The 26,800-nt window shown below is 38.4% G+C and overlaps 1 protein-coding gene across 1 annotated transcript in view; it reads left to right on the forward strand.

The window, feature by feature from the left end:
* The window catches only part of ARHGAP10 (Rho GTPase activating protein 10), a 148,651-nt gene that overhangs the window by 56,908 nt on the left and 64,943 nt on the right, over nt 1–26,800 (forward strand). The window contains exons 5-13 of the mRNA XM_010147235.1: nt 3,007–3,108; nt 6,259–6,369; nt 8,437–8,541; nt 12,382–12,511; nt 14,098–14,204; nt 15,833–15,927; nt 19,716–19,797; nt 20,973–21,015; nt 22,291–22,356. Coding sequence (XP_010145537.1) covers nt 3,007–3,108; nt 6,259–6,369; nt 8,437–8,541; nt 12,382–12,511; nt 14,098–14,204; nt 15,833–15,927; nt 19,716–19,797; nt 20,973–21,015; nt 22,291–22,356 — 841 coding nt within the window. The remainder of the gene's footprint in view (nt 1–3,006; nt 3,109–6,258; nt 6,370–8,436; nt 8,542–12,381; nt 12,512–14,097; nt 14,205–15,832; nt 15,928–19,715; nt 19,798–20,972; nt 21,016–22,290; nt 22,357–26,800) is intronic.

Genomic DNA, 26,800 nt, shown 5'->3' on the forward strand with positions numbered 1-26,800 from the left:
CTGCAGGGGTTCTCGGCTCCCTCGTGACCCTCCATGGCTGCAGGGGCACAGCCTGCCCTCTCCCCACAAGCTCAGGGGAAATTCTGCTCCAGACACCTCCTCCCGCCTTTCTGCACTGACCTGGGGGTTTCTCTCACACCTCACTCCTTCTAGAGGTCTCTTTGTTTTCTCTTCTTAAATATGTTAATCACAGAGATACTAATTGGCTTGACCATAGCCAGAGAGAGATCCATCCTGTGAAACTTCTAGCAGCTTCTCACAGAAGGCACCCCTGTAGCACCTCCCCAGCTACCAAACCCAGCCACACAAACACAATATGGTGTAATAAATATGGACTAGCTGTGGATAAAAGTAACAAGGACAAGTTTTACCTCTTTGTACCTGTCTACTTTCCATCTTCCAGTGAGAAATTTAAATGCTTTTTAAAAAAAAAAAGGAAATAAGAAGAGCTAGTTAAGACAGTTATCTCTTGAAAACCTCAAATTCATACAAGTTTAAGGTACCGCTCTGCAGATGTTTTTATAATTTCATGACTTCATCAGATGTGGTATTTAATAGCTAAGGTAATGTTTTGGTTATGAGAGCGCTATACATTTTGACTTTAGCAGGATGATTCATGTGTTCTGAGTATGATTTCAGTGTTCGTGAATGTAAAATGCTCTGTTGATCATAAATCGTTACAGTTTGATGGTACAATGAGCTTTGTGTGATTTGTACGGACTTCTGAGAAGTTCATCAGGCATCCCAACCAACACGCAATAAAAACTTGGTCTGTAATATAGGGAGTCTTCTAAGAAAATAGAGAATTCGTTCCAAACGTAACTTATTGCCTTAGAAGCAGCTGTAATGAATGGGCTATTTCAACAGTGTGTTTGGTGTTATAGAACATTGATGTTTTTGGGGTGAGAACTCCTAATGCTTTAAATTGTCTCAGGTTCTTCACTCATTTACTAGTCCAAATTCTGTCCCTGATGTTTCTAACATGACAAGTCTCATTCAAACAGCCTACATCTTGCATTTTGTTTGGATGGATGTTTCTTCCTCTGTCTCCCTGCATACTGTTTCTGTCAAGTTGAAGCTCTTATTTGCCATTTAGCCATTTGTTTTGGACAGGATTCTGTGACCTTAAATAGAACAGTCTTGCATAATTGCATAATCTAAACAAAAATACTCTAAAAAATATTTAACTATTTGAATATTCATAACTTGAATACTTATTCAATATAATCAAAGTAGTGGCATTGGAAATATAACAATGCTTAGCTCTCAAAACCAGATTATTACATCTAGTAGTGAAATATATCTGGAATGTCATGTTGTATTTGCTTTAGGAAAAATTTATGCTTTACCATTACAAAATAAAAGTTGAATCTGCTGCCTCAGATTTTCCTTTATCTTGCATCCCCTGCTGATGAAGTGGTCTGAAGTAGGCTTAAGAAGAAAAAGAGTTTAGCTCTATAGCATAGTGCTGGAAGCTGAGATCCTTATTGAATTACCCCCTCATAAAAGATGTTGCTGCTCTAATCCCAAACTATGTGTCAAGTCTCTGGCTGTACCTATTTAGAAGCCAATAGCTCACTCCTTCTCTGGCAGCACTCCAATGTTGATCAGATCAATGGAACTTTTGCTAATATAAACACAAAGATTCCCCCCCACACCTCCCTCCTCTTCTTCCTAATTTCCCATATGCTGATATGTTATCTCTCTTCACACTAGTGCCATATGCTTATCTTAATGTTTCTCAGTTGGTAAGGAATAATGTGGCTGTTTTTTAAAAGGAAGTTCTTGGACTCAGAATGGAGGAAAAAAACCCTAGCATTTTTGGTAAAATTCCTTGCTGAGAAGCGATCCTGAACAGCTTAGATTCCCTCTTTAATAGGATGCCATCTTCAGAATCCAGTCGTTTAGAGAACAAAAATGTGTATCACTGATTATAGTGTTACTTACTAAAAATGAAAGGTTAAGAGAAGACAAAAAAAAAAAGGCAAGTATGTCTATAGAACCTAACCAGTATGTTGGGTAGAATACATTTAAATAAAATTCCAAATTGACAGATCATTTTACTTATTTTAGAATATTTTCAATTTGCAATTTGGTTATACTAAAACCAGATTCAAAACTCAATAGTTGGTTGCATGAATACCACTTTCTGTCACAGCACACAGAGTTAAGAAACTAAAACTGAGGAAATGAAAGTGTTGGTTTACAGTGTCTTCTGCTAAATTAGATCCAAGAACTCAGATTTCCTAGAGATATGTAATGGCTGTCCCTTTTCTAATACATTGCTTTTGATAGTCAGAGAAATGGATTTGCATGTGCAAACTATACTCATACGTGTCTCAGAGATTCTCTTCTGCCAGCATGATTTTGTGTTTTATGGAGATTTACTTTATTTTAAAAAGTCTCTTTTTTCCACGGTTGCAAAACCAGTCAGGTAGAAGCAGGAATTCAGGACAGAGATCTTTGGCTTTAAAAACAAGAAATTCTAAGCTAGGTTTTCTTTGGGTTTTGAACTGTGAAACTGTTAGCACTTACTCAAATGCTTTTTTTACAATTTTCCCCTGTAATTTTTTTTGGAAAACAAAAACCCCAAACAAACAAAAAACCAACCAACCAAAAAAAAACCCAAAACCACCCACCTTTCTGTGAAACTGGTTATTTCCCTTTAAGTCCTCTCTTCAAAACCAGGATGATGTGGAGGATCCTTGAAAATAATGAAAAATGCAGTAAATCAAGGAGATTTTTTATTTTCGTTTTTACTTTGGAAGATGTAAGCATTTATGTGATAAACTTCCCCATAGTGATGTGATGGGATTTCATTTCAAGTTAGCTTTTATATCAATTTAAAAAAAAGAATTGGAAATGAACTTTCCCATAGTTACTTGGACTACGATAGTTTGTTTCTCCTGGTTTTGGATTAAGTAGAATTTGAAACGAAGAATGAAGAGACTTTTCTTAGCTTTTTTAAAAATATATAAATGAATGTTACTTTGTTTCTGTGTCTAGGAGGAAAAGAAGAAGTTTGATAAAGAGACAGAGAAGAACTACAGTTTGTTAGAAAAGCATTTGAATTTATCAGCTAAGAAGAAAGAGCTACAATTACAAGAGGTATTGTTGCCTCTTTTTTTTGTTATGCAAGCTACAGGCTTTTGAATAGGTAAATATATTTCATGCAAATGTAAAACTAGCATTCATAGTGGTAAAAAGAGAAGTTCTGTCAACTGTAAAGGTTGGTGAGAAAATCAGTATTTCCTGAACTTCACGGTGTACCCCGACTGTTTCCTGAATCAAGGGCTTTCCTTGACAGGTGTATGAAGTACAGAACATCAAGTTAAATTTTTATATAGTTAAGGGAATAGCAAAATGCAAGTATATTGTGACAAACACTGCATTTCTTATGAGACTTTGATATATACGTAATTTGCATTGAATTGTATGTATTAATTAAATGTCCTTTGTTAATGCTTAATGCAAAGCCCAGTAAGACTTGCAATCCTGAAACAAGTGCTTTTGTGCTTTTTTTCTTTCTTGTGTTTTGAATATCTTTTCTTGTAGCATTACTTGAAAAAAAACTAGTTTGTTGACAATTTATAACTTAAAAACAGATCTGTGTTGCCTGGCATTCCTCCTGTCCCTGTGGGTTTATCATCATCCTTATTTGTAATAGCTTTTATTTCTGGAACACCAGCAAATAGTTGGTGAGTAGATAGCAGAGAAATCTTGCAGAGACTTCCTGTAGGGAGAAGGATTTTACTTTCTTCAGAGAAATGTAATTATGTCAGAATTATTAATGCTTGGCCTATGAATGCCTTGTATCATTAAGCACCTAATGTTCTCCTTGGAGATGACTTTTCTCCTTGCCCTTTACCTCACCCCAAATAGTCTATGCCATCTTTCCTAAAAATTGGTTAATGCAACTGACAGGTTAACTATGAACTTGAGAACTCTGGTTGTTCTCAAGTTTCACTAGGATGTTAGTTTTCCATGTTGTATTTGCAGCATGGGCCATCATATGCATAAAAAAGTGTCTCTGGAGACTTGAGTTGTCCCATTGAAGTTAATGGGTATTGCTCATCTGTCAGGACCTGTGCTTCTATCAAACTGATCAGCTGTTGAAGAACGTGATGCAGAAAAAATGAAGTATTAATTATGATCTCTTACTTGATGGTATTGAGAACCATATTTCGGAGTTTGAAGTGAGACTGAACCTCAACGGAAAAATACAAAATGCCTTACAAGGCACTTTGAAGCTGTGTCAGATACAGTCTGAAGTTTTTGTGTAAACAATATAGTGACCCAAGAGATTTGTTTGAAATGTCCTTCAAAGTTACATGAACAAAAATCCAGGAATTCTTCAGTCAGGCTCTTTCATTTGTGCATTTAATTTTGGAGTATAAATGTTCAAGCAATTTAAAAAATAAAGAACCAAAACACCCCAAGGACTTGCAACATGTTGTCAGAGTGCTAAATAGGAAAAACTGTCTTGCACAAGCCTAGAAAAATATGTGTACAAGTTCATGGGAGCTTCTTTATTTGGTATTATATATGGCTCGTTGTGTCAGTTCCTGACTGGAGTAAATAAAGGATGTGAGTATAAATTTGACAAAAAAATTGATGAAAAACATGCCATATTGTAGAGTATGTCTTACATTAAGATAGCCTTTGACACTCTTAGTGGAGGGTTATCCCTGAAATTTCATTGAGGCACGGTGTGTGTCTTATTTCTGTATTTCTTCGACAGTACACAAAGCACAATGCAAGAGTGGGCGGACTTGATGGGTGCATGGGGAGGCTTATGCCTTGAAAAAGTGAGGAGAGCTGTGATAATTCATTTACAGGGGAATTGAGCAAAAATAATTAATTGGCTCTGTTGGGTATTGTGCTCTTGAGGGGGGCAACCCAAACAGTCAACAGAGATATCTAGAGGCAGGCTTACGTGGGGCTTTGGTGTGTACAGGGCAGTCTTACTATCGATTAGCCAGATGTCCTAGTACACCCACTCATAGTCTTGTTCTGTGGCTGCCCTTCTGTAAATGGTATGTATCATTAGAAGCTTTGCTGACATCTCAAACGATTCCCGTGTTGCATGGTTTGTAGGATGCATGGAAATGGCTTGGCTTTTTGGAACGTTTTCTTACTGACATGCATATCAGTGCTCAGTTTTTTTTGACGCATTTCTTGTTATTCCCCTTTAACTGCTCACAGATTGCTAACACAGCAACAAAGCACGGCTTAAGGCAGAACTGTCTTAAAGCTCATTTGACTTATCCTCTTAAAGCATAGCAGTCACTGTTCTGCCTGAAGGGTATAGTCTCAGCATTTAAGAGAATGTATGATAGGAAGGCTGGTCCTTTCACCTAACCCTTTTTCCAGTCCCTTTTATATTTCAGTGTAGGAGCATTTGGTATTATCACATGGGCAAAGACTAAGTGTAAATCACTTAGAGTATCCCTTTGCGTTTTCTTTCATGTATTTCAATAAAGGTTTCCATTGCCCGGTTCTTGAAGTTTTATAGTTTAATGAGGGCACGTACTATGAAATAATACATATATGCTAGACAGCTAAATCCTTAGGTACAGATGAATTCCACCCAAAACATAGCTGTTGGCCATCAATATGGTGTTGGCATTTCAGCGAAGCTGAGCTAAAAATCAGCTGCAGCTAATAAGGCTGCATTTTGGAATATTCGATGCTCTGTGGAAACTTGTGAAGTGTCTCACCAATAAGTGAACTTTTTTTATTGCTTTTCTTGCCAGAGTGAGCACAGGTGTGGGAGGGGTACGATAGCATTCTGGCTATTTACAGTAGCTATTTGGGCTACAAGGTAAAGATTATGGTACCAGCAATGTGGTTTTTGACAAGAACTTCTTCCTTAGTTTGCCTGGAGAGATGATGTCCCCCTTTTCTAATGGAAGATACTGCTAGTCCCTGTTTGGGCAGGCACCTTTTCAGTGTTGTTAAAGCAGTGCACAAATACCTGCTCTGCTGTATTTGGCTTGGATTCCATAGAAAAGAACCTTGAAGAGGTGTTATTGGAATATTTCTAAAAATTTAGCCTCATGATAAAAACAGCACACATTGTCTATTAAAAGGGAATTGCTGCTGCCATTTGAAAGTAAATGAATGAGCTGCGTTGTAAAGGAACAAATTGCAGTCTGGAGAAAATATCGCTTGCCACTTGTATGCTGTATATATGTGTCATTTTGAAGCTGTTTGCAAAATGTCTTGGAAACTTCATTAGCTGTATTCTGTGTGCAGGCAGATAACCAAGTGGAACAGAACAGAAAACACTTCTATGAGCTGTCCCTCGAGTATGTATGCAAGTTGCAAGAGATACAGGAGAGGAAGAAATTTGAGTGTGTGGAACCTGTAAGTACCACTGAATTCAGCCTACCCTGTCATTCATAAGGGATGGAGAAGGAATGCAATTGAACATAAGTCAAGGAGCTCCATTTTCTGGGAAAACATATGCAGTTGTGACTTAACAGAATTTAAAGCACTCTTGTTAGATCTGTGCAATTTCCTAGTGCAGCTACACTTAGCCAGGCATTTCAAAGCTTACCTCAGTAATTGCAGTTGATTTGGATCCATTGATGTTGATTTTCAGAACATGTGTGAAACCTTGTGCTGCACTACAAAAAAACTCAATTTACGGTGTGAGTTAGAACAGAAGATTCGAGATGGTGATGTTGGGGTCAGACTTTCTGCCTTTTGTTTTTTCAACCACTGAAATGTTATTCCAAACTGATGTGAGGAGTTTAATTTTCAATATGAAGGTTGCAGTTAGAGGCCTGCTAGTGAAGAAGTGCAGATATAAATTAAGAGGGTGCTGCTGGCTAAAAGCTGATTATTTTGGATCAGGTAGTCTTGATATGTTCAATTTCAATTGCAATTGAATCTGTGGAAATCAAGGGTTTCCACTGAATTTCAGTGAAAATCATGTATATACCTACCAGACATACTTAAATCTCCGAGAAGAGCTTAGTGTATATTTTTCTGCAATGTGCATTAGCTTCATAGTATAAATACAACTTTATGAAACGATGAGAGACCAATGTGTGCTACTGAGATAAAGGGAGAATGGACTTGAGAAGTGACTTCTGTTTGATTAAGCTCTGAAGTCTGTGTTTGTGGGCCGTCTGTCCTTTTATTCTGGTACAATTTTCTTAATGTAATAATGAAAAAAAAAAAATCCCCAATGACCCTAGTCAAAGTAGTTGGTCATTATGGAGTTAGAGCTCTGTGTTTTAATATAGCTTATTCCTGCATGAAAAAATTGCTAAAACGATGAAGTGAGAATAAATTGCTTTAAATATATTAGCATAGTTCAAGGAATGGGAAAATGCTGTGAAAAATGGTTGTGCAGGATTTTTTTGTTGTTGCTTTTTTTTTTAAACTGTCTAGTATTTTTATTTTTTTAATCCTAAATGGTTTTGGATTCAGTTACTGTGTTTCAAACCATTCTAAGTTTCCATAGAGCCAGACTCTAGTAATAAAACTTCAAATTATGTTTTTGAAACATGTCCCTTTTCTCTTTTCTGAAAGCTGCCTCTTGATGGGGCTGAACTTTGTTGCTTAATTTGTATTTGAAGTCTGCGTTCAGGTAACAAACTGAAATTATTTAATACCAAATTCTTATCCCCTCTTCCCTTCATAACACTTTAAATTTATGTGTGTTTTGCATTTTTGAAAATTATTTGTTTGCATATGACTTCAGACTTTATTGAACATGTTTTTTGGTTTATTCTTTTTCCTGAAGACAGTTCTTTCCTCTGTCACTCGCTTCTTTCCAACAACCTGAACCAAACAGGAGAGGCCGGCAGTGCCCTACCTCACCCTGCTTCCAATACAGTGTAACTCATTCTTTTAAATTGAAACACTGAAGTCAGAAAAGGCACTGTGGATGGACTGTTGGTTCTGACAGAGGGTTAGGTCTGGGTTCAAAAAGCCGGGATGGATAAGGTTACTGGAGAGAAAGCTTCCTTATTTCAACAAACCAGTTGACTCTGTTATGAAAGTCATCTCCACGTGGTCATTAGCAGGGAGGGGTATGACCAGGGAAGTGGTGACTAAAAGACAGAATGATCGTTACCTCCTTGTGCACAAATAAATATTCCAGGCATCACTGGGGGCAGAGCAGCTGTAGGAAAACCTTACATAGGAAAGTTTGGGAGACAGGCAATAGGCATAGCCTATGGTCAGATTTAAACTGAAGATTAATTGTGAAATCCCAGAGACAGAACCACCCAAAAATGTCTACAAACACAGCTGATCGTATGGATCTAAATATTTATTCATAAATTGTGGGCATTAGTGGGAATTGTTTGAAAATTATCATTTTGTCATCTCTGAGCTGTCCACAAAAGGCTGTGTGCAGCAATTGTATTCTGGTAAATGGAGTTTCTCAGTCTAACAAGTCTTTTGTTTGTATTTCAGGTGCTATCATTTTTTCAGGGTTTGTTCACTTTCTATCATCAGGGATATGAACTTGCTAAAGACTTCAATCATTACAAAATGGCCCTGCAGATAAATATACAAAATGTAAGTTGAGATTGAGTTAAGATCTATGCCTTTGCTAATTTTTTTTTGAGTAAAATGGCACACTTAGAGATACTGTACATACAGCAACTTACTGCCAGTGCTACCACGGTGTTCGTGCGTTGCCTGGGAACTTTGGGGATACAGTGCCATCTGCTGGCTAACCAACCTCATGACTGAACAAATCATGGCTAACAGTGAGTTCATTATTTCTAATGCTTCTCTAAAAACAAACACCAAGTGAAAGGCCCCCACTCCTTTTTCCAGTTGTTTTTGAGACATAACACAAGGATTAGCTTGAAAGAGTTCAAAAACAAACAGAGTTTGTTAAAATGCATACAACGCAGGAGAATTCGGAGGATGGGTAATGAAATGCCAAGGTCCTCAGTGTTTTAGGTGTGTTTGAAATCAGGTATGTGGTGGTCATGTCACTGCTTGATAGGGCTATATTATCCATAACAAAGAAAGTTACGCTGGGTGTATCAGCATTTTTTTGCTATTTCTACCAGCATTGTGATTTGGGAGTTTGTGTTAAAGCAGCCCTTTCAGGCAAGAACATCCCTATTGATTTAGTGTATGGGGCTGTACAAGGAGACTTGGTGTTAACACCCATGGTGTATTGACAAAATGGTGTGTTCCTTCAAGGGCAACCTCTCTGGGGCACACTGCTAGTTAGTGTTCCCTCACACCAAATTGTCCTGTGTGATATGCTGAGGACTGGGAGAGCAGGAAGCAAGGTGCCAGGCTGAAGCAACAGTACTGACAGAGTCACTAGTCAGATGGTCCATTTGCCTCCTTGAGATTTGTTGAAGAATAAAACTCGCTCAGAGGAACTTGGATGTGCCAGAGGCCTGTTGGTAGGGAACAAACCTTACTGCGAACAAGCAATTCGTGATGGTGCATCTGTTTCAATGACCTCTAAGGACACCTGGAATTAAGACACAGAAACTGCTGCTCAGAGGTCGCAGTCTATTTTTAGGAGTGGCTTAACTAGCAGGGAGGTGGGAAGGTGAAAGAGAGGATTATGGTGGTTATAATACATAGTGACATGATTCATGTGTCATGATGGGATTCCCTTGGTTTTCTTTCCGTATGTTTAAGTCTCAAGTTTCCTCTGGAGCTCTTGTTCGGTTTGGGTAAGGGAACCGAATAGCTTCATCAGTAGAAGTGTGTCAGTTCTTCACATCAGTTCTGTGTGCTTAGCTTAACAGAGTGGTTTCATGGCAGAAGTCAGTGCTTCTGGGGAAATTTCAGGACAGACTTGCTGCTTCTGTGTGCTTAGCTTAACAGAGTGAGGAGCAGCACGGAGCTGCAGTGGTTAGAGGGGAGCTAATGCAAGATGAGCAAGAAAAGAAACATGAGAAGTAAGCTGTGATACATTTTTGAAGAGCTGGATTTGAGATTACAGATGGAAAAGAGCTGGTGAAGTGGTCTGAAGATGTGGTGAGCAATAAGAAAGCAACCTAATCTCAACAGCTGGGTTTCAATTGACTGAATGGTATGATAGTGTGCCCCAGGAAACCCAAGAGAGATTGAGCGTTACAGCTCAAGTTTTATGAATAGACAGAAAGAACGACCTGTATTTCAAAAAGCTGTAGAGAGAAAAGAGGCAAGGCTTAATAACTATCTAAGAGGAGAATATAGAAGGAAGCATCTGAAAAGATTGTGAGAGGACATGACACATTCTCTACTGTGTTGAAGATGAATAAAACATCCCAAAGGAAAAATGAACTAGGTCTTGACTGTGGTACAGCTGAGCTGCTGGCAGAACACTGGATTGACATGTTAGAAATTGAAGGGTGCAAGATTCAGTACAGAGAGCCTAGCTGGATATGAAAAGTGATTTGAGAGTTGCCGGTATAGCTGTAGTAATTGCCTTCCCTTTCATTCATTTTTTTACTTTGAGAATTGTGCTGTGGATTTGCTCTCCAGACTTTGCCTTCCCCTCACTTCCCCTCCAAAAAAGAAAGAAAGAAAAAAAACCCCAAACCCCAGCCACGTAGCCCAAGCTCCAGTAAGGTGATTCTTCCAACAGTCTTATTCTCTTGTAAAAAATCCTGCGTCTCCAACTAGATTCCCCCGCACTCCTAGGACTTTTATTATTGGAGTTCTGGGCCTGGCCCCATAAAAGGATCCTTGCAGCCTTGACCACACTCTCCCTGCAAGCAAACCTGGCCTTCTCTGGGAAGAGGAGGCATAGCCACACTGGTGCAGTGGCTGTGGTTGACCCCTGGTTAAGCTCAGCTTTCTCACAGCACAGAGGGGAAATAGACATTTTCTTGAGGTTTATGGAGCCCGTGGTTCTCCATCCCACCTTCCCAGGCTGCATTTCCACACTGGGATTTGTGATCACTGAACAGCTAAGGCACAGATCCCGTCAGGATCCGTTGAAGCAACTAACCTCAGAGTGATCAGTGCTCAGACAGGGAGGCTTAGGTATGAGCAGTCTGTCACTATCAATTTTTTTTGTCCTTGTCCAGAGTCCATAGTATACTTTTTAATGCAGCAAATTGTTTGGAGCCCTGTAAGCAAGTTTTTGGAGTTAGACCCTGCACATACTTGCAAGCAGATGTGACCTGAAAATGAAATGATTGATATGGGGGAGGGTTCAGAGCAGTTGTTTTACCTGGAGGTAAGAAGGCAGTTCTTCTTAGTCATTGCCTAAAGAATATATTCAGCTTTCCACTATAAAATGTAAGGATATGAGTGGCTGCTTTGACCAGCCTGCATGGACTGTGTTTTGTGCCTGTGAATAAGGTCTTTCCAAGCGTAAATCTGGAATTTGCAGGTACAGTCGGCCAGTCGGGAACACAGTGTTAATTGTCTGTGTACAAGAATGGATGCTTGTTTATACTCTTGATATATTTGTCTGTGTATGCAACGGTATGCTTGACCTGGGTGAAAAAAGTAAAATAGGTGAGACAGCACTTTCAAAAGCTCATTCATTGTCAGAAAACCGAAGTTGCTCTCAGAAAGCAACAAGACACATAAGCATGTATCTGGAAGTATGTGCTTTCCTTGAAACACGTGTGCCAATTGGGGAATATACCAGCTTGGGATTTAAACGTATGTGTTCATTTGGGCAAGTGGGTATGTGGAGAAAACTGGGTATTACCATGATGGTTTTGTTATTTGCTTGTTGGCCAATTGCCAGCGTTTATCAGACCAAACTGAAAGAGTTTTTCTTGTCAGGTGTGAACTGCTCTGTTGTTTGTGTGATCTTGTTGTATAATTTGTGGGTGGTATGGTACCTTCTGATTGCTTTTACTAATATTCTAATAAATACTTACCTTGTGGCTGCTCGCAAACTTTGGAATGAGTGACATTCAGGAATCATAACTTTTCTTTGGTATGCTGCTGCTTGTGTGTGATTAAAATACTTGGCACGTGTTTAGTCTCAATGTGTATACACTGTTGGTGACCTTCCTGTCACTTTTTCTCAATAATCATAGAAAATCCCCTTCTTCCTGACAACTAGTGTCTCATGAATCAAGCCAACGTCTGCAGTAATACGTTTCTAAGGACACTTGAATATTCAAATCCAAAGTAATTTTGCACTCAGTATGTCACTTTCTGAACAGGTCAGTGGATTGTTTTAGAAATCCACTCTGGTAATCTTTGTGTGTTTTCCACAGTTACAGCAGCTAATATCTGAACCACACTTTAATTTTGAAGAATATCAGAAATCTTGAAGAGTAAATGTATATGGAAATTGTACACTGACTGTACTAAAATGGTCTGGATCATTCTCTCATTTTATAAATTAGTATTATAGCTCCTACCTGCCAGGAATAGTCTTTCTTCCACTCTCTCTACTAATGGGTTTTTGCTGTCTTGTTTTAGACACGAAATCGTTTTGAAGGAACAAGGTCAGAGGTAGAGGAGCTCATGAACAAGATCAGAAGAAATCCTCAGGAGCATAAAAGAGCAAATCATTTCACGATGGAAGGCTATCTCTATGTACAGGAAAAAAGTAAGGTGTACTTTTGTATTCTTATAGTGCCCATACTGTGCATACAGGCAAGTCTTGTTTCTACAGGTAACATAAAGATGCAAGGAATTTGCAGTTAATTAAGCAGAGCATCTGAGTAAACGTTCAAAGTCTCTAATGGCAGTGTCATAAAAGAGCATGGTGCTGGAAGTGTGACAGTTCTTAGAAAAGATGACTGAATTCAGGGAAATTTTATTTGATCAAAGGATGTATTTCATGTTATTTTTAATCCCTTACTAATGACCTCCCTTAGAACTGTCAAACATTTGTTGTCAGAGAACAAGAAGAGTTGTCAAATTAGCCTCTGAAGATTGGTCTAGTTTAGTATGATGAAACTGGCTGTCATTTCCTTGGTTCAGTGATACGCTTTCAGGACCTACTTGTGATCATAGGGTCAAATAAAGCAGGATACACGCTAAGTAGCTAGTGTTGAAAATCTTGCTGTGAAGGTGCCTGTCACGCAAATCATATCCTGTCAATACTTTGAACAATTAAATCTTTCTCATGCTAGTAAAGAAGCTGAAAAAGATGCAGAGCTCTTTGCGCTCAAGGAATGATCACAAAGTGGTGGGTTTTTTGAGAACATTTTGCAAAACCCATATTTTTTCATGTGTGTCTTCTAGAAAGTCTGTTTTGCTTATTATGATGAGAGAATTTTACTTTTTTTGATATTTAATTGATGATTGTTTAAAGAATTCTGTAAAATATTTCACAGATTTGAAGACTCTACACTGGAATCGTGGGTATTACAGTGTTCAGAAATAAGTTGTAAGAGAACTAGCAGTAAAATGTAATAAAAATCATTATTCTGTGAGATCAGTTCTCTGGTCTTGCTCATCATGAGCTTCAGAATGAGCTGAAAAGATTCAGAAGAGGTGAGAGTATGCCTGGAACTGAGCTGGGGAGGAGCAGGGCTGTGAGACCTTCGGAGTTGGGAGCAGTAAAATCTTCTCTTGGCTTGAGCCACTCACAAAGGGCTTCCCTGATACTTTGGGGCAGAGTCCTTTGAAAGAGAAGATCCTTTGCAGACTATTTCCTTTTTTGGGGGATTTTTTTAAAGTAAATTGATGGAAATGAGGAGATACCGAGAATCAGAATCCAAGTCTTAACAGTTAACATTATGGTGTAAATCTCAACAATACTGCATGTAGTAGGCGGGGCTCTTACTCTATTTAGGCTGGGCGCTGATGAATCATTAGGAGTGAGTTTTGGTGTCAGAAGATGTGATTGGATAGGTTTGCATATTCTGCCTAAATGTTTCCATGGGATATTTTTTTTATAGGGAAAAAATATTTTGTGTTTAGCAGTGAGACAAAGATGTGTTAGTAATTCTTTCCATTTGCATTAAACATAAATGTGAAATACTACATGTTTCAGTTTTTAGAAGTTTTTAGCACTGGTTAACATTTGTATTACTTTGTATAATGTTCTTAATTCATACCTTTTTTTTTTTAATACTACATTATTAGGTATTAAATAGGACTCTTAAGTATCATTTTGGAAAGCAGGAGGAGAAAACACACAAACTGTAAAGAGCACATACTAGTTAATGCTTCCATTTGTTGTAGGGCCTGCTCCCTTTGGTTCCAGTTGGGTGAAGCACTATTGCACGTACAGGAAGGAGACAAAGAAGTTCACCATGATCCCATTTGAACACAGATCAGGAGGGAAAATTGTAAGTATATTTTTATAATGCACTTTTATACTTGCCCTGTATCAAGAGCAGAGAATGTGTCAGATAAGATATGTCAACCACTCTCCCTCTCTACCTCCTTGCCCCTTAATTTCTTCTTTCTTCGTGAGTTGTCTGCCATTTAAGGACATTAAACTAAAGTAACAGTTGGATTAATAGTTTTGAAATCTGCCAACTTTTCAATTGTTTCCTTTCAGAAGACCAGAGAATGTGGTACAGATAACATGCAGTGTTTCACCATTTAGAATTTGGTTTATCCATGAAGCATTTAACTTGTTAAAGTATAAATCAGGAAAACATAATAGAAACCTCTTTCTTGCATGCTTCAGTCAGATTTTTCTTTCAGATGTGCAATTACTAGAGGGACTAGAAAAGAGGATTTTAATAGGTATATAATTTGTACTGACATCTGAATGTAATTTTGGATGTCTTTGATAGCATCTGAAATATTCAAGACTCAAGACTGTTGATCTTAAATGGCTTTAATTCCTATTGAAATAGTTGGGAATTGAGGACACTCAGAACCTTCAGAGATGATGCATTAAATGACGGCATTAATATGGATGAAATGCATTTTGTTGCAAGGAAAAAGGGTATCTGAAGCTGGAAAATAATGCTTCAGTCACTATTCCTGTAAATGCAACACCCTGCCCTATCTTCAAATTTGGTTAGGAAATCATGTTGTTGGAATGATATCAGGGTGTTATATCCCATTAGTTTGAACAGAGGGGAGATGACTTTCATAATTTTGAGGTCTGTCTGTATTTACAAATATATTGAATTGGGAAGAATCTTTCAAAAGATCTGGAAAACCTGCCATATTGAAAATTAATGGCATTTAGCTCCCTTAATCATTTCAGTACTTCTATGAATTTTTTATCCTGATTTACTCTAATTGTAATAAGCTATTTTAGTTAACATAGTATGTGTGTAAGCATTCAGCATTCTAAAACACTTATGAAGCCATTTTTGCTGTATTAAAAGATCATCCATTTTGAAACCCACAATGCAATTACTCCTTTGGTGACAACCTCCTGTGTCTGGAGATGGTGAATAAGACAAGGAATAATTAAAATGTACAGTTAAGTTTGATTAAATCTAGTACAACTCATGCAGCATTCACAGATGAAATTATTTAAATACTTAAGTATGAAATCTGATTCTAGTGTTGGTCGGCCTTGAAGAAAGGACTGGTTCTGTAAAACAGATTGCAGATGGTAAATAACGCTTTGTTCCAATTTCTGTAGCAGTAGCCTTTACTGTGGAGATCACCATGTCTGACATAAAATGGGAGAAGACTCTTACACTCATTGTGTGCTTATACTGTAACATGTGAAGACTTTACAGCAAAATACTTTTGTTAGTTTAAGTTACTGTGGTGCTGTGTCATGCTGTAAAGCACCAGCTAAAATGGACTCAATATTTTTGCATTTATGTCCCATAAAGGACCATGGAATTTATGTGCTATTATGTAGAGACCCATGAGTGAATTCTTCTGCAAGTGTCAGTTTTCAGTATAACTTTTATAAATGTACCTTACTTGGTTTGTATAGCTAAATTACTGAAGCTTTCAATTACTGGGTCAAGCATATAAAACCTTTTTTTCACAGGGTGATGAGGAACTCTTCGTCCTTACGTATTGTACCAAAAGAAATATAGATACTATAGACAGGCGATTCTGCTTTGACTTAGAAGCTTCAGACAGGTAAGCTCTTGAAACACGCTGGAAGGGACTTTTTGTAAGTAGTAGTTACTGCTACCGTAATATTATTGTTGCGTTTTCTCCTTGTTTTTTCATTTGTCGTTCAGACTGCCACTGGGAAATGGTCAGTGGAGCAGCAGGCGAGCGTTGCCATGGCTCACTGGATTTTACCTCAGTTGTGTGTAGCAGAAGCAGTGAGGATCTAAACTGAAATCTAGACATTGTCTGAGCTCACATGAAAGAAAAGCATAGAAAAAAACATGGAAACTATTATGAATTGCTGTTATCCTAGTCAAGAAACGTGGCTTAAATTGAAGTACGTGTAGCTGTAAGTGAAAGTCTATGATCACAGTAGTAATTCATGCAGTCATGACCATGTTGTATTACAAGCCTGCTTTTTCCAAAATGACATGGTCATGAAGGTGTTTGATGCATTCTCAGATTGAAAATAAGATCATTGGGATTTTGGGGCTTTTTATGGCCCCTTCAATACTGATGCCACTCCCTTTTTGAAACACCACCATTTTCTTGATTTATTTCAAAAGAGAAGAGTTGCTTATTTCTCTAAAATGATCTTAAAATATGATAAATACTGCTTTTTGTCAGCATTGTAGTCTTTATTATTAAAGTGAGAGAATCCAACTTAATAGGATACTGCAAAGAAATACAGCTGTGGTAATGTCACGTTCTTTTGGTGCAGATTGTGTCTGTGCAGAACAGGATCTAGCATTAAATGCTGGCCATAGATTAGAGAACTGTTGCTGAGTTTTTGCATCCACCCCTTCTGACCTGTTTTCAACCAATATCTTTGCTCCTTCCTTATAATAATTAATTGTGTTCTAATTTATCATGTAGTTGGTCTTCAAGTTTTATAGGTTTTTGGCTTTTTCCCCATCAGATCATAGTGCCTTTCACTTTAAATGCAGTGTGGCCAACACTGCCAGGCCCCTCTGTCCTTTGATTGCTAGTGATCTGCAAATACATTAGTGAGAAGGAACATCTGCACATGCAGTATTAGGTTCGAGGTTATGCCTAGCTTGCGTGGCCAGTCAGAGTGGCCTGCATGCAAAACTACCGCTGCATCCCAAAACTTGCAGCTCACACGGCAGATGACAAGATACCCGTTTACAGCTCGGGCGGCATTTGTCACGAGTTGACAGTATGGTCTGAACTTGCATTTTTGACTGGAATGCGCTGTGGCTTAACTCTTCTAACATTGTGTCCCGACAGTAGGAGAGGGAGTAGAGATTTAAGATCTTGACATCTGCTTCTATTGGGTCAGTGTGTTGGTCACTATGAATAACAGATTTCAAACTGAGTCTGATAAAGTTGCTAAAAAGGTACCGTGAGAAATGTCTGCTTACCCCCCACTCTGTGTGTCATCTCTGCTCAATAGGGTATCTGGACTTAAACAGAGATGGATGGAGAGCGGTGTTTCCTTGATCCTGCAAAGCTGTTTTTCATTCTCTTTCTTTGGGAAAAGTGGGAAAAATCTAATCTGTCTTTCTGTCCAGATATAATAGACACAACTGGTCCGCTGTGACCTTGATATCAGACATTTTTCTTTTAATAATATGTGTGTGTAGTACTGAGATGTTCCCATGGAGATTAGTTCTGTGCTGCAGGCCATTAGCTTGTTTCCTTGGTATCAGTTCAGGGCACACTTATCCCTGGGCTTGTCCAAGTTAAAAAATAACATACAGATTGACAGCTGGCCATGGGATTTTCTTGGTTCCTGAGCTGTGGAAGGAGGCAAGATTGTAAAATTTTATGAAGGACTTTTCAGTAGCAAATGAAAAGCCTTGTGTGTGACTTGAGCATAGCTTGGAGCTAGCTGAATATTTATGGATTTTTCTTTAAAATGAAAACAGAGATGATTTTTTTTTTTTTAAATTCTGATACTTACGACTAAGCTCTGAGGGTGCTAGGATCCCAGCTAAATCTTTAGAAAGTGATGTTTTTTTGTGTTTCTAGTACTCCGTCAGGTTTAGTTGGAGGTGACTATTGTAAATGTAGAGAAATTTCAATCTTAGAGACAGCAGAGATCTTTTGGCGTAGGAAAAAGACTTTCTGTTGATAAGGAGCATTATCCTTCTGAAATACTACTTAAAATTTAATATTACTAGTACAGGACAAGGAGAAGGGAAGGCTTTCTCTCTTTTGACTTTAATTTGTAGACAGATAATATTTCATGCAGCATAGAGTTTGATGTATTGCCTCTGGGTGATACTCTGATACATTGACAGTTACTATTTTCATGAAAAGTTTGCCCTGCACAGAAGTAATTTGGTTTTGGTTTTAACTAGTAAAAGAAAGTGGACAAGAAAAAAAAATGAACACATGGATGGGTTTTAGTTAATTTAGCTAATTACTTAAGGTATTTTTTTTTCTGCTGAGTGATAAAGTTTGTATGTTTTTGATGTTCGCAGCTCTATGCTACTAACAGACCAGTTTGCATTGAAACAAGTTGGTTTGGCTTGAGAAGCTGCTTTGCTTACTATTATTACTAATATTGTTATTAGCTTGTTTTAGTCACAAAGGTTATTAGTTGCAGAAATTAGGGCAAGGCTTCCCTCGCCCACTCTAAGAGCTCAGTGTCTATCGCTGAAAATAGTAAGAGATTCCATTTTTTATGTCTTAATAGTCTCCTTGCATTAACTAATCAAAAGATGACTTGCCTGATTGCTGCCATATTCCAAAGTTACAGTTGCGTCTCCTGAGTTTAGACTGGATTGCTAGAGGGGGTGTGTGTGTCTCGTCCTCACATGTCTGAAAAGAGATTTTGTGCAGGAGGTATTTGTATCTACAGAGTTTTACACTGCAATTAAACTGTGTGATTTGATAAAATTTATGGCAAGGTGAAAATGAACTAGAAACATCTCCAGTTGTAAAAATATGAACGTGGTGTGGAGACTGTTACAGATTTAAGTAAAAGTAGATTTGTGCTGGTTGTGTCTGTGCTGTTTTTAGATAACGTTTTCCCCTACAGCTATTTTGCTACTTGAAGATAGATTTAAAACAAAAGAGAGAGAGAGAATGTTATGAATTAATTCTCTATTTCTATCCATCTCTGTATAATGAGATTTACAAATTTGCCAGAAGTAATGGCAGGCTGAATATAATGATTTTTTTTTAATTGGCAGAAAAATAATTACCCAAATAACCTGTTCTGCTTTTAACTCTTTGCTTTGTATGCTATGCTGAACCACACAATTACTCTTTTTAGTTTCCTATTCTATCAACGCAAAAGTAGATTTATGTTAATCTCTGTTCCCTAATCCCTGCATCCTACAGTGGTCCATCCATGCCTTTTAGGTGAGTTAGACTAGTGGAGTTTTGTAATGAGATGCTGCATTAAGACTTGATTAACTTTTAGAAGATATTTACTAGAAAACAATCATTGTCACTGCTTTTAAGCTGAAGACTATGCATCAAACAAGTTGACAAAAGACATTTTTTAATGTAATCACCCAGCAAAGCAAGGGTAAATTTATTTAGGATTCACAAAACTCAGTAACTACCAGCAAGCGTTGGAATCAGTAGGCTATCAACAATGGACTATTTCAAATAAATAGTTTGCAGGTTACATTTACTTCCCTTTTTCCTCCCTATTTCCTACCTTATGTGTCAGTTCTATACTTCTTATTTTAAAGTAGAGCAGTTCAATAATTAATTAAACCCCCCCCAACCCTAACTTTTAGGACAATGGGCTTTTGCTTGTAGATTTTGCCAAGGCAGCACTTTAGTTGCTGGTGAATGCAGTTACTCTGTGTGGTTGTTACTTTCTGCAGGCCTGGAGTTCCTGTGACCATGCAGGCATTTTCTGAGGAGGACAGGAAGCTGTGGATGGAAGCCTTGGATGGAAAAGAAGCTGTAAGTGACATTTCATTATGTTCATTTATAGCGTAATGGAGAAAATCTCTTGTCCCCCCACTTCTTGATTCCATTTTGTAATTATAAACTTTTAAAGTTTTTTATATATGATATATATAAGCCATATAACTTTTTAAACTTAATAAATAGTGATTATGTAGTTTGCAAAATGATATATTCAGTAAAATGAATAAAAGTGAAATAAAACTCAGGAGAGATGGTAACTGGTAAAGCTCAGCATAGATATCTGTTAATGCTGATAGAAGGTATTTTTCATTGTAATGACAGCATCAATTTTTAGAAATGGTTTCCCATCACAATGATGATAGTGGTATTCTAGAAAATGTCTAGTGTAAGCATGTCCACTTAACCTTATGCTGACATACCGTATTTCAGTGGCAAGTCTTGTGTGAGCTAGTTATGTGGTGGTATTTTTTTTTAACTAGATAAAAATAATCCCTGTTAATGGGAACAAGGTTGTACTTGAATTTGCTTAATTTCTGATTCACATCAGGAAATAACTGTGAACTGCAGAGTTGGAACACATTGCAGATCCTTCTTACAATCATAAATAGTATATGGGTCTTGTGGGACTAAAAGAGTGGGGTTTTCTAGTCAATGACAATCGTGTCTGTTCCCAGTAGTTGGCTACTGGTGGTTTTAGCAATAGGTTTTGCTGGCATCATTGCTGTAAAAATCTTGTTTCATCTGCAGAGGTGTTTATTACCATCATGTGTTGTCTGAGCTGGACTCCCCAGTAAGCTTACAACTTCTGGGAATGCTGAGCTGGGACATAATTCCCAGGATTCATCAAAGCAGTTCAGTGATGTGAGTGAACTTAAACTGTGGGAAATTAACCTGCGGAGAAGATAGGAGTGTGGAGCATGTATATCACAATTAATTTCAGTGCTATAAGTAACATCGTTCTGCTCCCAAAGGAACTGGATTTATTGTGAATTTTCAAAAGATTTCACTCCTTAAAAAGTGCAATTATCTGATTTCTGAGGTGACATGGAGCTCTGGTCCTACTGTTAGAGCTGTTGTAGTTAGAGGTGATAGGTTCTAGCTGTCAACGGCTGTATTTGTGCCTGCTGGGCATTAAGATTGGGGGTGTCTTGTTTCTGGTTTCATTAAATTCTTTAAAATAATTTGTCTTTTTACTCTTTTTGTTTTAGCTGTTCACTAATTTGAATAGAGCAAATGCAAAACGAGAGGGAAGTAAGTATTTGAATTACTATTAAAGCTGATTTTTGTTAACATTTTACAGTTGAGAAAGGCAGAGGTAATTTTTTTCCTGTGGATCCAATGTAATTGTTTTGACTGTACTTCTGTGGATTTTTGTAATGAAAGGATTTTCACAGTAATGCAGTTTAATACATACATAAGAATTGTAGGACTAGACATAAGCTGGAGAAATGGTCTGATTGTTTTTGCCAATTTACTTCATGCTTGAAATGGACTCAAAAAAGGGTTATTTTGTATGTAAATGCATCAGTTTCTTAATCCATATGGTGTGTACACATCTGTTGGAATGCGTAAGTATGGTATTAAAAGCAATTGCAGCTGAGCATAAAGGTCAGCAAAAGAGCTGAATGCATGTATTTAAAATGTAAACTAGAATATGGAAGTAGAAGAGATGGCTTTAAACAACATTAGTTTTCCTCTGTTAGCAAAGTAGGAGTGAAAACATCCTTCTTGAATTATCAGGCAATTTATGCTTTCATCTATTTATTTTTTAATTGTTGGCTAGAGCTGGATCTTGGCATTATTAATAGAAGGTTTTCTACATCTTTTTGATTTTGTGGTGCAATACCAGGTCCCCAGGAGCAAGAAAGTCAGATATTTGCAGAAAGAGCAGTTTTGCAATATAAGCTTTTAAATGTGATTTTTACTTTTTTTTTGTTTGTTTTTTTGATGTGAAGAAAAAGAGTACGATAGGAACAACAAACGAATGCTGGATCTCAGCTGCTGGCCTGTTAATGCATCTGCTTTTATGTAGTCTGATCATTAACTGCTGTGAAATGACATACATGTGTCCTGTATCTTTAGTGTGGGAATTCCTTTGGCTTAGGGTAGGATTCAGTAAAAGCCATGCTGTTGATGATTTGTTTTTTCACCCTAAGTGCTTCCTTGTCCCATCTGGCTCACTCTCTCTGATGTTGTCGATGTTGCAGTCAGTATTGTTAAGCTCCATGTTGCATCTATCAAAGTATGTACCTAATTAGGGATCCCATTCTTCAAAGGCTGCTGCGGCGAATAGATTCGGTGAAGCCACTGCCACCAGAATGAGCCTTTTCTTGGGCTAGGCAGGTTGTGAAGGAGAGAGAAGAGGTGGAAGTTCTCTAGAAAAACTGAGAAAGTGTTCCTGTTCCAGGATACTTAGTTTTGCATGAGAAGTACTAGCTGTGTGATTAAGTCCAGCCTTATTTTTCAGTGAAAGACACAACTGTAATGGTCCTTTGAAACTTTTCAAACTTTTTTTTCCCCTTGTAGGTGCACAGTTGGATAAGATAGGGTTCACCGTCATCAAAAAGTGCATCAGTGCTGTTGAAACACGAGGTAATGATAAACCCGGCTGTTTGTGGAGGGGGTGGAGCAGCTGGCCTGCTCTTGGAAGAAGGCCTGTGTGATCTAGTCTCCTGTAGATCTGTGGGAAAGACTTAATGTAGTAGATACGCACTGGTTACACTGACCAAGGCAGGAACTTCCCTCTGTCCAGTCCCAGCCTTTCATGTACGGCTTTCTCAAGGAATGTGTCTTCAAGAAGTGCTCAGAAGGGGGTAATAGCACCTCTCTTGACAAAGGAAGCCGATGTTTGTGTGCAACAGCTGAGAAAAAAACCTACATCTTGTAGGCAGTCCTGTACGTCTGCTTTGCTGTTGGAACAGACAATTTTAGTATTCGTTTTGTGGACTTTGAATGGAGGTTTTCTATTCAGTCACTAAGACAGAAGAACAGGACTTGAGCAGGAAAGTGAATAACAAAAAGTATTGAAGTACTTCTAGAGTTGTTTTCACACCAGAGGCCAAGGATGCTGTCAGGCTTACTTTTGCATATACTCATTGTTGTAGCTCTGAGACAAAAGAGAAAGGTGAGTATGCAGACAGCATTTAAGAGGTAGCTGGGGTTAGGAATGTGGAGAGGCTCTGTGTCACAGACCCTGTGTAACTCGGGCACTGGTTAATACCAGTTTTTGACATTGTTGTCTTGTGAGGAGACAACAGTCTGTGTATGGACACGCTGAAACGTGAGGTGACTAGCCCCCCTGAGGCTCACTGCCTTGTATGTGGTATTTTGTGGGGAACCTGCTCGTTTGGTTGTGGACTTCAGTTTTTAAGAAGAGGTGAAGAGATGAAAATAGGTAATGGTTACAGTGTATTTCTTAGTTTGTTAAGAGATGTTGAAACTTCTCTGTGTGAATTCTGATTTTCTCCTAAATTGTTGACCTTCCTTCCCACTCCCAATGTGGAGTTTTATGATTTTTCAGGAATTGTGTCCTTCTTTTTTTCTAGAGATTTAGCATTGCATGGTGAAAAGTATTTATATCTGTCTTTTTACTGCAGTCCACTTAAATAAGGTGGCTGAAGAGAAGAATGGGTTGGTCACACTTCCTGTCAATGCAGGATCTTACCTAAAAGCACTGTCTTCCATGTATGCACTTGCTATACAACATTATTAGTAACACCAAGCAGCCTTTGTGATATTGAGAATTTAGCATTTAAATAGCAAGAAGTATCTGAAATCCTTTTTCTCTTGGACCTTTTTGTATTGGTCCTGTCTGATGCATTAAAGATGTTATTCCAGATTAGACCGTATTCTATCCAGTGTTATTTTTCTTCATTCTGTTCTTTTGAATATTTTTCAAATACGGTTTGTCTGTCTCATCACTTGTAAATGCCAGTAACTAAAACTTTAAATCTGAATATTTAATCTGGGAAACACTGCACATAAAGCTGGCATCCTATACATAAGTTGCCTTCACCACAGAACTATGCTTTGATATAGACTGGACAAGGCAGATGATAAGCTTGCATGGGTTAGAAGCACATGTCCCTGTAGTGGGATCTGCCTTGGAGATACTTGGAAGAGAATTAACATTACCAGAGTTGGCTGCAGTGTTTCCTGTCTTTGGAGACCTTGCAGTCTGGCTATCCCTTGGACACAGCCTTTTTATGGCCTACAGTCAGCAACGTGCTTTGTGGTAATTACTACCAATCAAAATTACTTTTAACTATTAATTTTGGTTTGGGGAGTACTTAAGAAAAAAAAAATCAGTATTCAATAAATGCTTACTTTCCCAGGGTTTCAGGAATGGCTCTAGGGGAGGTACTACCTTCCAGGAGCTCAGCGATCCACTTAGATCTGTTTCAATGAAATTGATTTGTCCGTTGCATTTCAAGAAGCTGTGATGGTGATCTGTTTGTCAATACTGAACATCAGCTGCATTAAAAAAAAAAAGCCTAACAAACAAAATCCTGACTTCATCCATGACACTAACTGAAGCATACCTAAAAGACCAGTTTCTGTTTTCTGCAGAACCTGTTGGTGTCTGCTGAGCTAAACAAACAGAGGGCCAGGAGGATGTTTGGTTGTCTGCCTCAGAAGGTTTTGGCCAAATAGTTGCATGATGAAGAAAATCTATCTTTCAGGCTGTGGATTTTATACCTATACTTGTTCTTAAAACAATTTTTACTTAATTATTTTACTTTAATGATAACACATCAAAGACAAGTTTTGCTCAGCAGAAGAAAACAGGACAGATGCCTCTTCAGAGACTGTGCTTGTGTGCCATGTTTTTATCTCTTTTAATCATAATGGGTGTGAGGTTGGCGTGGGTGGAAAGAGAGGACAGTCTAGTGTGGGTGGAAACTGAGAATAGTCTTGTCATGTCACAGCAGCAGAAGTCTGGTATTCAGAAAGAGACGAGCATAACGGAGATATTAAACATAAACTTGTCAATGGCTGGTTAATTTTTTCTCCGTTACTTTCCCATTTATGATGCCAAGAAGGAAATTATTTGCTCTGAATGAATAGAAGAATCAAAGGCAGTGTCATGGTTAAAATGCCTTCTGATTCAGCATTGCCTTGTAAGACACTGGCTGTGCGTTACCTGGTAGGAGATGCTGAGACACCAAGATATGCAGGCTGTCTCACGTGTACCGAGCACGATGCTGGTTGGATTTGCACCTGAGTTTTGTCTCAGAGAACATTTTGGGATCCTGTTTGGAGTATTTTATTTATAATTCTGTACTGAGAATGATACAACAGGCTAAAAGGTTGCAGAAACATCAAAGGGCCGTTTGCTCTGGTAGTAAAGACTATGCACGTTTTTGTGTGCAAGTAAGTTGGTTGCACCTTCCTTGAGGATGTGGTAAGTATGTGTTTGCCGGAGCTGTGCATCCTAACTTCTGGTCTGTAGGAGCTGCTAATCTGAGTTGCAGAGAGGTGGCAGCATTGAGCTGTCTGTCCAGGCTGTCTGCTCATGAGACAGAAAGAAGATGGTGAGGAGGAAGTAGGAAACCTTTCCACGTAACAAAACAAAACAAAAAAATCTGGCATCACCTTGAATTTAGAGTGTCACTTCTGTGGCTGTTTCTGCACTGTAGAGCTTGCTGTAAGAAGTTGTATTTGCAGCTGTGTCACTAGTCTGTCAGCCACACGTACAATGCCAGTCACGACGTTAACTTGCCTACGTACCTGGGTTACAATTGGAAAAATTATGATTTTACTTACAGTAACTTCTTTTTTCTAAGCATGTTTCACAAACTGTGTACCTGTGCCAAATTCCAGTATCAGACAGCCAAACATCTTGAGATAACGTAAATACGAAGGAAATTACGCGGCGGGGCTTTGCCGCTCAAAGTTGCCAATTGTGGCTGGTTGAGCGGGCAGTCAGTCTGAACCCTTCTGCGTCTTAGTGGCAGCATGCTATTCCTTGCAATGAGTCATCTTGTCCATTGTGTTCGCAAATGCCAAGCATTATCAGTTTTGGATGTGCTGAAGATGTGAAACGTGCAGATTAAATTAGAAATGGTACTGGTTCAAACCAGGTTTGTGTGTTTTGAATAAAACAAAGATACGTTTGAAAGTATCATTTAAAACTATGTGGAAATAGTAATTCCTCTTTGCACTTCTTGATGTCTGCTAGCAATTAGTTAGGCTTTTTTCAGGTTGATGAGTTTGAAACTGATCAGTTGTCTGGTAATTGCTATCACAGACTCATGATTATTGCTGGAGGATTGTCTTACTTTCAATACTGCCATAATTTCAGAGAGTTTTGCCTATCATGTCTGTTTTAATATTGAGCAGTAGTTTCTGTGGTTTGACCTTAATTATTTTTAAGCCTGTAAATGCATGTTTGGGGTCAGTACAGTTTGGTCCCCCCCTGGTTTTAATGTTAAAAGCACAGGAAGTCACGAAACATCTTTTGAGATAAGCAAAAGCTGGGCTGTATTTGATTGTGGCAATATTTCTTTAGCTTTTTGCACACAATGCAGAAGACTTGTTTTGGGGTACTAAAAGTAATTGCTGCTCTCAGGACAAATTCCTAGTGGAACCTTGTTTGGAGTGAATCAAGGACTAGGTTTGGATTTTTTTAGTGTTGGCAGTCTTAAAGTGGTGTATAGCATGCTGTCACACTTGTTCTGGGGACCATCGGGGAACGAACTTGGTTAGGTTCATAACTTCATATTTTGAGGCAAGTAGTATTGTGGCCGCATAGCTGTTTTTTGTGGTTCTCTCTTTTGCACACAGCTAAACTGAGATCATACTCGCAGTTGTGGGTTTTGAAGACCACAGATGGAATAATGAAGATCTGGCTTACTCTGTTAGTTTAAACCAGCTCTGAATGTGACATCTAGCTTAAGATTCAGGATCATTCCAGTGGTGTGCCTGCATCCTGGGGAAAGAAAAGGGCCAGTTTTGCTCAGGTGGAGCAGCCAGGAGAAGGAGTAGTTGCTGTCGAAGCCCATTGGCTCCCTTCTGGGACAGAGGCGGGAGGAGT

This window comes from Eurypyga helias, unplaced genomic scaffold, assembly GCF_000690775.1.
Source record: "Eurypyga helias isolate BGI_N326 unplaced genomic scaffold, ASM69077v1 scaffold5990, whole genome shotgun sequence".
In the NCBI taxonomy this organism is placed as follows: domain Eukaryota; kingdom Metazoa; phylum Chordata; class Aves; order Eurypygiformes; family Eurypygidae; genus Eurypyga; species Eurypyga helias.